Source organism: Coptis chinensis, chromosome 9 (assembly GCF_015680905.1).
Source record: "Coptis chinensis isolate HL-2020 chromosome 9, ASM1568090v1, whole genome shotgun sequence".
NCBI lineage: Eukaryota > Viridiplantae > Streptophyta > Magnoliopsida > Ranunculales > Ranunculaceae > Coptis > Coptis chinensis.
This window is the reverse complement of record NC_141464.1, coordinates 37,608,402-37,618,596: the sequence shown is the minus strand read 5'-3', so window position 1 is coordinate 37,618,596 and position 10,195 is coordinate 37,608,402. Positions and strand designations below refer to the sequence as shown.

Sequence of the window (10,195 nt, the reverse complement as noted above, 5' to 3'; positions counted from 1 at the left end):
TTCTAGTGAGGTGAGGTAGCATGCATGTATGTAGCTTACAACTACATGTTTTTTTTCACCTCACATATACATTCATTCATGTTTAACAACTGGATACAAAGAGTCCATATATTTGTCAATACATCATCAATTCATCATGCCAGGTAGGGGACATCTATCCGGGCATCCGGCCAACTATTCACATTGTCCACTTTCCCTAGATTAGCTAAAGCTGCCACATAACTACTATTGGACTCGATCTAGAGTCTTACACATAGCGTACTATAGTAACAAACTTAAACTTTGATCTTACATATCACTTTACGGTTAAGTTCTACTCGATGAGCACAGCTCATCGTTTTCTGAGAAACAACATAGACAAGACCCTTGGGCCTTGATAGCCACTTCCAACAAATAAAGCAAGAACGGAATGCTTTAAGCTAGCCATGTCTTAGAGCTTCTTTGAGCCCTAGTGCTTTATTTGGTTTCTTCGTCTTCTGGACTGCAAGTATTGCTTTGAAGCTTCCTGCAAATTTTAATTGACAGCGCAAGGCCATTTCCAAACTACAAAAGCCCGCCCCTAGCTTGGGACTTGGGCATAAGTTGATCGAGTCTCCATAAGAGAGGATGCATATAAGTTACAAATCAATGAAAACTCTCTTTGAATATAAAAGGGCAAACAATTCAACATGATCAGGTGTCGAGGGTTTTTGTGGATTATTTGATGACTGAGTTAAAAATCTTGGTTGAGGACAGAAGAGAAGTGTCGACATATATTGTTCCATTACCTTATTACCGGCTAGCATTCCTCGTTATTGTGTAGCTCAATTAACAATTGCATTGCACATGCACGTATCAGAATGAATATCTAAAATTGTTTAAATATTAACGTACGTGTTAATTAACCACTTGCAAATTATGACCTAAACCCATTACCAACTACCTCATTTTGGACGTAAATGGCTCACTTTTTGGGTGGGATATTTGACATATTTTGATGTGCCAAGTTATTAGCAAGAATATTTCATGGGTTACACGTGGCCCAGGTCTACCTGCTAGAAATCTCACTTTACTGTTGTCTTAATGCTTGTAGGGTCATATATTATTGATTAATTAAACCTAAAAGATTATAGATGATTCAACCAACGCATAGTTTTTCATACTAGAGTTCAGTGGTTACTACCAACTATGTCTCTTTTTCCTCGGTCGTTGAATTTGTCCAAACCTCAATTTCAATGCTTCAATTCGAAGTATTTGAATTGGAATAATATCTAATCTGCCCCTGCCCACTACTACTTATTTCAGTGTTCGATTTGTTGAACTAATTTTCCCAACCTTTTCAGCTTAAAAAAAAACGTTATTTCGTTGTGCTTAAAATAACCAGATTAAAGTCCCAATAAACCAAAAAAAAATAGCTTGTGTTTAGAAGAAATCTATTATTACTTTCCAAGTGACCAAGGATCTAGTAGTAACAAAATAATGCGTGGCAGAGATAAATATAGAAGTTAGTTAGTTGTTTTAAAAAAAATGTAGAATACGTGATCGAAAATGAACAAGAGCCACGACGACATGTGAAACTGTAGTCGGTGTGAGAAGAAAGCGCATGCTGTACGTATATATATATATTAGTTGCAGCAGTTTTAACTAAAAAAAACGTGGCAATCTCTCTTTCTTTCCACACACTAAAGTGGAACGTGATTCTCTCCTTTTTCCATTTCTTCAAACACTTTGTTGAACATAAAAATTAGCTCTATCTTTCGGAATCTTGGATTCTCAGTGAGGTAAATATATATGATTAATTTTTAAGATTGATTAAAGATTATTAATTTTTATCATCATAGATCAGCTGAACTATTTACTTCAATTGAATGGGCCAACGGTCATGGCAACAGTCTAGGTAGTTTGCTGTGTCAGTTCTAATATCGGATAGTGTGTAGAAAGAGTTGGGAGGAATCCTGTGGTATATGTTATTTGCTCCAGATTGTTGTGAGGAGGGTACCCTTTTCGAGGAAACGTGGTTAACAAATGTATATACAATGATGAGATGAAGTTTGAATTGTACAAACTATATATATATATTTTTTAATTTTGGACAATTTTTTTCTTCTGTAGTAATATGCTCAACTAGGCTTTGGTATTTTTAATGGTTTTTTTGTATATTAGTAAAGTCGTTTTTTAAGTTAATGTGAAAATTTAGGTGCAACTTTGGACTGTTCTCTGATATCTGTCACTTCCGTCTTTTTCAGATGTTATGAGATTAGGTACAAATTCTAGTATTCGATGAAGTCAGCCAAGTCATGGAAATGGCTGTCAAGAAGTAGAAATGTCATAACTGATGGGGTAAGGTTTTAATTTTTTTTTTCCATATTAAGCAATTCTCTTCCATAAGTATGGAAGTTATAGAATTGGTTCATTCATTTATTAGTTATGATTTAGTTTGAGAATTCTTTGATTCTAATTCCAAAGAAAGGGAGTGCAGGGAGCGAATGGGACTAAGATGAGACAGCTACAGTTTATGGGAATTGTGTGTACAGCTATTTTGTTCGTTGTGTACAGAACTACTACTTATCAGCATCAGCAAACCAAGGTATATGATTAAGTTTACTTCTTCAGGATTTTCACATTTGACATTTCTCAAATCTATACAGTAGTCAGAAGTACCATTGTTTTACCCATTACCTGGCTCATTTTCTGAATTCAGAAGACATTGGCTCTTCTTTATTCTTCTTCAACCTTTACTAATGACTCCTGAAATTGACAGATGGAGGGTAGCCTGCACCCCTTCGACACAGTAGAGGTATCAGTCTTTAACTCTTTATTCTATCATCATCCACACACGCACACACACAGAGTGAGAATCATTTTTCTTCTTTTACTTTCATAAGTGAATGTGGTACTATTGTGTTATACGAAAACCATTGTATCCTGACGAAGTCATTTGTTTGTCTCATCTAGGAAACTTATGAGGCTTCTGAAGAGTTGAAATATTTACCTCATGGTATAGTCCAAGCAAGATCAGATTTGGAATTGAGGCCTCTGTGGTTGACAAGTAGCTTAACTTTAAAGGTTAGTGTGTTTTGGAAAGTTATCTATTATGTATTGGCTTGAGATACTTGGATCTGTTTTGATAATCATGAAAGCTATAGTTTCAAACTATCTTTTGGACTGGATTGTCTTTTTTCATCTGAGGGATCTCTCTCGCTCTCTCTCCCTAAGTACCTTAAGTTTAATGGATACTTGATTTTAGCATGTAAAGATATTATGTAGTAACCTACTGGTCAATTTTGGAAGGTTGGGCCCAAGGTCTTGGGTTTGGTTCCCACCTTCACCGGGGAAAAAGTGGAAGACAGGGATTTGAGAATGAAGTCCTAAATATAGAGAAGATAAAGAGTAAGTAGTGACCGGAGATACTGGGATCCTATTTGATGATTGTGAAAGCTATTTTAAGCCTTCTAGATTTCATTGTCTTCTCACACTGAATAATGCAAGTTCAAGGTTTCCTGTTTTTCCCATTTTTTTTTTCTGGGTTCCGACATTGACCAATAGTTTGAGCTGCATATGGAAATCATCAAATGACACCTCGAAGTCTCTGGACTGTTTAGTTATGTATTGGTAACCAGGGGTAGACATTTTTACAGTCTACAGTTGGTGCTCTTATTAGTCTTATATTTCCCATATTGTTTCTACATTCAATTTTCTCTGAGATATTTTAGTCTGGTCACTGGTGGTTACGCTATGTTTGTTGATGCTGTGTGCAACCTTCGCGTTTCAGGTTGAACGTCAAAGTCATCGAAATCTACTAGCAATTTCAGCTGGTATTAAACAGAAGGAAAATGTTGACACCATTGTTCAGAAGGTATTTCTTTTATCAGCATGCTGGATATTTAAAGCAAAAAAAAAATTCATCTAATCTCAGAAATTTCAGTTCTTTTCAGAAAATTTCACTGTTATTCTATTCCACTATGATTGCAATGTGGACGGGTGGCAAGATCTTGACTGGAGTAACAAGGCCATACATATCGTTGCTCATAACCAAACAAAATGGTAAAACTCCAACTCATCCATAGTACTCCTTGGGGAGACGAATATGAAAGCTTCAGGGCATTATGCAATTAGCGTTATGCCCAAACCACTTTGATTAATGGACAACTTAACAGAACAGTAAACCCTGATTTTGCATGCTATGTTTCTCTGCCAGGTGGTTTGCAAAGCGGTTTCTTCACCCTGATGTAGTCTCCATCTATGATTACATATTTATATGGGATGAAGATCTGGGAGTCGAGAACTTCCACCCAGGGAGGTACATATTAAGAGTTTGGACTATTTTCAATGTGATATTGAGACGTTTTCTTATCTTAAAGTTTTCTGTCATGGTTTAGTTCCTCAGAGGAGTTGGGAATAATTAAGGAAGGGGTGTTTCCTGCTCGGTGTGGGATCTATGCAGAAGCAAAAGTCACTCCTTTTTCAAAAACATTGAACTATTGCATGCAACTTTCTTGAATTTGACTGAAAATATCAAAATATTGTATTGAATCAACGTCATAGGGCCAACTTTGGGCTGTGGTGGCATTTTACCATTTAGCTACTGAAGAACTAGCACAGTACTATTGGTTTTGTAATAGGCAAAACTGGACCTGGCTTTATTAGTTATTTATTATTACTCTTCATTTTTAAGCTGAATTTTAAATTTACTATTTAGTTGGACTTCAAAATTGTGTGTGGTGGGCTTAAGGATTTCAACGTCTTTCTTGGTTTGGAAATTTGTCAAAAATAAAATAAATTAAAATGTTTGAGAAACTCATTTCTACAGTATACGAGTGTAGCTTTGGTTCATTTTAAGTGTTTTTCTTACAGATACTTGAAAATTATGAAATCAGAAGGACTGGAGATATCTCAACCTGCTCTGGACCCAGATTTGTCGGAAGTACATCACAGAATTACAATCCGCAAAAGGAAAAAGAAGGTCCACAGGTGAATTGGGCTTCTTTAGCAGAAAAAATGATGTTAATTTTACTTATCGTCAATTTAGAGTATATTTATTTGTTACGATTAGTATCTAACCTTTCAAGACTTCCTTACCTCTAGTACAAATTATCATTTGCAGAAGAATTTATGAAACTCGAGGAAGTGTCAAGTGTTCTGATGCTAGTAAGGGACCACCATGCACTGGGTATGTATTATATTGGAATTTAGATGTTCTTGGAGATAATTTAACTTTGTAAGGTGTTCTCGGTATCAATTCTCTCCTTTTTACAATCATCAAGTCGCAAACAACATGAAGACAAAGAAACACAAATACTAGGAAAAGAATACGCGTAGACATACATAATACATGTCTCAAAATATTGTGTTACCATAAGTTTTTACTTTGACACATCCGTATATTTGTATTTTAGATGGGTAGAGGGAATGGCTCCAGTATTTTCAAGATCTGCTTGGCGTTGTACTTGGAATCTTATTCAGGTACACTTCCTTGGTCTAATCACAATTCTAACACAAGTTTTTATTTTCCCTTTTCGGTTGTACTAAGGTATGTTTTCTATTTACAAATGATTCTGATAAGAGGAAGAAGAGTCGAGAGTAGCAGCTAATTATGAAAGAAGACCTGGAAATTAGATTAAAAAAGAAAAGGAAAGAAAAAGAAATGCTGCATTAACTGACCTTCCAGCTAAAGTAATTACAACTATGATTCCCCTCCTATGGGTAATTTTACTAATTTAGGACCTATGAAACATGATGAATCTAACCACTGGACTAACTTTTAAAGTATTGACTACAGTGGTTAGATTCATCATGTTTAGATTCATCCTGCTTTCAAAGTTAGTCCAGTGGTGAGAAAAACAAGAACAGAAGTATTGATTTTTTTTTGAGTTTTTCTCAATCATGGTCCAAAATAGATTACCATTGTTGACAGATCAGATTATCTTTGTTATGTACTTAATTGTGTTGGTTAATTTTCTCAACTTCCATTAGTTGAGTCCTCTTTCCCATTCTTCACAATTGTTTCCCAGACTTACTATTTTTGCCTATTCATTTTACCATTTGGAAAAAGTCGTAGATGAAAAATAATTGTTGAGCACTAACGAACATAACTTTCTAAGTCATTAACCATATGTCTAGTCTTTTAACTTAATGTAGTTGCTCCATGTTTGCCTTTACATTTTTGCAGAATGATCTTGTCCATGGATGGGGATTAGACATGAAACTTGGCTATTGTGCTCAGGTGAGATATACCTAGATACATTGTTCGAGTCTGAGACATTCCGAATTTTGATGTCTTTGAAGTACATACTTTTAATTTGCTACAAGCTCTTCTTTCCGTTATCCGATATTTTGGTGGATGGCATCCCACTCACAGGAAGCTATTCTGCTATGTAGATAGGTACATTCACTGTCATTCTGACCTAGCATCAGAGAAAACTCCACCCCACTCCGATATAGAGTTTGAAATAGAGGGCTTCATAAAGATGCCTTTCCCCCCACTCCGAAACCGATTTAATTTGTTAGAGAGATAGAGATGTATAAAATATTGACCATCTTTTATCTTTTGTTGACTAGTACCGTTTTCGTGGTACTGCTCTAGGTACAAAAGAGAAACATATTTTTGGTTGGTTACTTTTGCAGATACTCATACACTAATGATATGTTGCATTTACAGGGTGACCGAACAATGAAGGTTGGGGTGATTGATGCTGAGTTCATCGTACATCAAGGCGTGCAAACGTTAGGGGGATCAAATGCAAGACATGTTAGTTTCTTCTTAGTTTATTTTCAATTTTATTGTGATGGGTTGCTTATATTTACATCTTAGTTTTTGAGAAAATGGAAAATGTTATTCAATTTTTAACAGTTAACCTGAAATGGATGTTTGGTATCCCGCATTTGATAAACAAAGTCACGAAGGATTTTACTAAATTATAACTTTTGAGTTACTGGGGGTGAGGCAAATAGTCAATGGAAGTGCCAAAGACATGAGAACTCTAGGTGTGAGCATAATTGCTGGAACCATCTTCCAAAAGTTTATACTCATTCAATTTAAGCTTTGACACCTTTGGGGCTTTGAACCTCCCAACCTTTGTTAGATTTGTGGGTATGATGGTTAGGTAATCCAGTTATTTCTTAAAGACGCCTGTTTCTAGAGTAATACAGTATGTAAAATATTCGTAAGTTCTTTTGAGGTTATCAAATTCAAGCCGTGTCTTTTACTGTTTAATTTTTTTATGTATTTAGGCTAGCAGCTATACTTTACGGCTTCTTTATTTATGGTTTTGGCTCACAAGTCACATCTCATCTTCTTCAATAGTTCTATTACACTATTATCAACTTTTGAAAAACTTGGAGCTTAACCTTTTCATGTTAAAATTAATAGATGAATTGACTTTGTAGGGCCTGGCCTATACTTTGTAAGGACTGGCCCATCTAAAAACGGCAGGAAACATGTTTGTGTTTCTTCCATAGGTACATATTGTCTTACAGGGTCCCCTAAAGTTCCAATGCGGAACTTATTAAAATCAATGACAGGGTGCTTAACAAATTTTCAGAAAATGGTGTTGTCACTGCAAAAGCTGTCCCAATGTGATGCATTGATTTAATCTCTTTGTAGTATGAGACACGTGTCTTTGAAACTGGTCTACCGTAACTGGTCCATAGAAACATTTATATCAAAGATGACTAATTTATAGAAAGTTGAGATGATAATTATTATGTTAAACCAAAAGGGGTATTTCTGTCTCGACATATCTCAATTTGCTTGACCCCATCTTTCGAGTTCGCAAACTTCAGAACCTGTATTATAGTTTGTTACTAGCAAGTGCGCTCAAGCTTGACATTTGTGTCCTTGTCAGTGCTTGAAGTGTTGGTGAAAGCAGTTTTAACGATATGTGAAAAGCCTGGCGTTCAAGGTTGATTATTTGTTTTGTCCCCGGTCTCCGGAAAAACTGATTAGCTAGATTTGATCTCTCGACATATGGAAGCTACATAAAATCTGTGTGCTGTGATCTATTATGGGAACTGGGAAGTATGGCAGAAGAATTGTTCTATTAATGCCATAGTTGTTCGTTTTAAATTTCATCACCAAGATATCTTTCGAAATATGGATTGAATTTCTGATATATTCGTGTCTTTTCTGTGTTTGTTTTCACACCACATGCATTTTAAAATAAGTCCAAGGTTAGGATGCAGTTTTTTAAACCTATCACTAGTGCAACTACTAACGCCTTGTGTTTATGTGCAGGTTTATAAAGACGACTCCCACGAAGAGTCCATGCAGGTAAATTTCACATTATCATGATATATTTTGTCGTTTCCAATTTCGACGTTGCAAAGCAAGTAAAAAATTATTTTTTTTCTAAGTTGTATTTCTTTTGATTGTATCCCTTTAGGTACAGCGACGGAGTGCTGCAGCAGTTGATGTGAGGTCTGAGGTGAGCTCACTGAGCCTGTAAATAAAGCCATTTCCCCTTGCTGACTGAAATTATATATATGCACCAAAAATTTCTGTTGGTCATGTTACTCGTTCGTAATTTACTATCATAGCCAATGTTCTTAGAACTATATGAAATGTAGGCTGTGCTTCAATGATTTACATAGTTGCCGATTTTTCGCTTGTGCATACTGGTATAAATCAACATAGGTTTCTTCTTCTTCTTTTCTTTTTTCTTTTTATATTTTTTAATCCACATTGCGGATCCACTATGGATAAATCAAATTATTTGAATCGTGTCAGTAGTGCTGGTAATTTTCTATTATATGCCTTTGACTTTCGTTGTCACGTGAAGAAGCCTTTGAATTAAAAAGTAATGTGGCTAATTTTCTGTTGTATGCCTTTGAATTCAATATATGAGTTCATGTGAATTAAAAAGAATTGTGGTTTGCGTATTTTACGCAAGGTTGCTTGATATATTTTTGTTTGATAAAAAAAAATCTAGTGTGGAGGTTGTTGCTTACAGCCCAAGCCAGTGGGTGTTACAACTCTCTCTCCCTCTCCCTCTCTAAAAACATCTGGTTTTGATTGTGAATTATGTGAGTGTAAGAAAAGCATGCAACAAGAGTTCCCACTCTTGCAGTCTAGTAATAGTAACTAAAATTCAAGTCTTCCTATTGCATTGTATTCTTACTCGAGTCTCTGTAACGTGCTTGTATATCTTCACTACTAGTGTTTCAAATAGCTAGCGCATGAGAATGCATGTTGGTTATTTCCTTTCCGTTTGGTTTTACTTACAGAGTTTAATATTGCAGATAAGGAGGCAATCAACTTCAGAGCTTCAAATCTTTAAACAACGGTGGGAAAAGGCTGCTAAAGAAGACAAAAACTGGGTTGATCCCTACAGACAAACACGAACACAAACACGATACTTTTGAGATTCATCCAATTATTCCCACTGCTTTTTTAGTCTTTTTCCACCTGTGTATTAGTTTACTTAGGATTGTAAGGTTCTTCATATCCAATTCAATTCATTGTTTATAATTTGTAGCAGTTCAACCACCATCTTTTTTATATTGGAAAAACATTTTGAGTGGGCAGGTGAGGGTAATTACTCGACCAGGTTCCAGATTATTGTTTATGGAACTGCAACGTATTCCCAGGGGAAAGTTCATACCAAACATTAGAGGTAGAGAAATGAACTGATTGTCTGAAAGAAATCAATACATTTGTTATTAAAATAGGCTTTCCAAGAATTTGATCAGAGTGAGCTACATCACTAATCTCTTGGGCGTTCTTTTTAGTGATAAAACATTCTACAGTATAAGAGTTCATTAAGGGCTGATGATAAGAAACTGGACTTAAAAGGAGACTTGGCTATACAGCGCAGAGAAAAGGTTTTTGTTTAGGTGGCAAAAAGAGTAAGGTCAAAATTTTTCGCATTGCAATCTGCTGGTCGGACAACATAACTTTTCTTGCAAGTCAAAATATTATTTATTCCTTTTAAAAGCCAATTGAGGAAGATTGACTAGTCCTCACCGATGCCTCAAAAGTCATCATGATAAAAGGCAGGTACTCAGGTAGTTAGGTGCTCATGATAAAAGACAATCTTGCTAATCTTTCAAGTTGTGTTATTGGTATAATTCCCGTGGGAAAAGATGAGGAACTGGAAAGATTGGGGCAGAGCTACCTATGATTTAAGATATAGATACTTGATACAAAAGTGTATTTGATGCAAAAAATGCATGCTAATAAGTAATAACATAAGGAAGGTGCCTGATCTAGGGTTACATA

General features: G+C 35.6%; 1 protein-coding gene across 1 annotated transcript; it reads left to right on the top strand.

The window, feature by feature from the left end:
* Positions 1-1,529: 1,529 nt before the first annotated feature.
* On the top strand, positions 1,530-9,501 carry LOC147475851 (lysine ketoglutarate reductase trans-splicing-like protein (DUF707)). The gene is made up of 16 exons (XM_086582337.1): positions 1,530-1,760; positions 2,226-2,319; positions 2,459-2,566; positions 2,741-2,776; positions 2,935-3,045; positions 3,752-3,835; positions 3,905-4,023; positions 4,178-4,279; positions 4,834-4,950; positions 5,084-5,149; positions 5,376-5,442; positions 6,149-6,202; positions 6,638-6,727; positions 8,213-8,248; positions 8,361-8,402; positions 9,217-9,501. The coding sequence occupies exons 2-16, from the start codon at positions 2,260-2,262 to the stop codon at positions 9,337-9,339; spliced, it is 1,215 nt and encodes a 404-aa protein (XP_086438463.1). The 5' UTR covers positions 1,530-1,760; positions 2,226-2,259; the 3' UTR covers positions 9,340-9,501.
* The last annotated feature ends 694 nt before the right edge of the window (positions 9,502-10,195 follow it).

Bases quoted from the DNA above. Each gene is read 5' to 3' on its own strand.
- LOC147475851 (XM_086582337.1), top strand. From the start codon at position 2,260: ATGAAGTCAGCCAAGTCATGGAAATGGCTGTCAAGAAGTAGAAATGTC. The intron at 4,951-5,083 runs GTGAATTGGGCT...TATCATTTGCAG, and splicing joins AGGAAAAAGAAGGTCCACAG to AAGAATTTATGAAACTCGAG. The intron at 6,728-8,212 runs GTTAGTTTCTTC...GTTTATGTGCAG, and splicing joins GGGGATCAAATGCAAGACAT to GTTTATAAAGACGACTCCCA.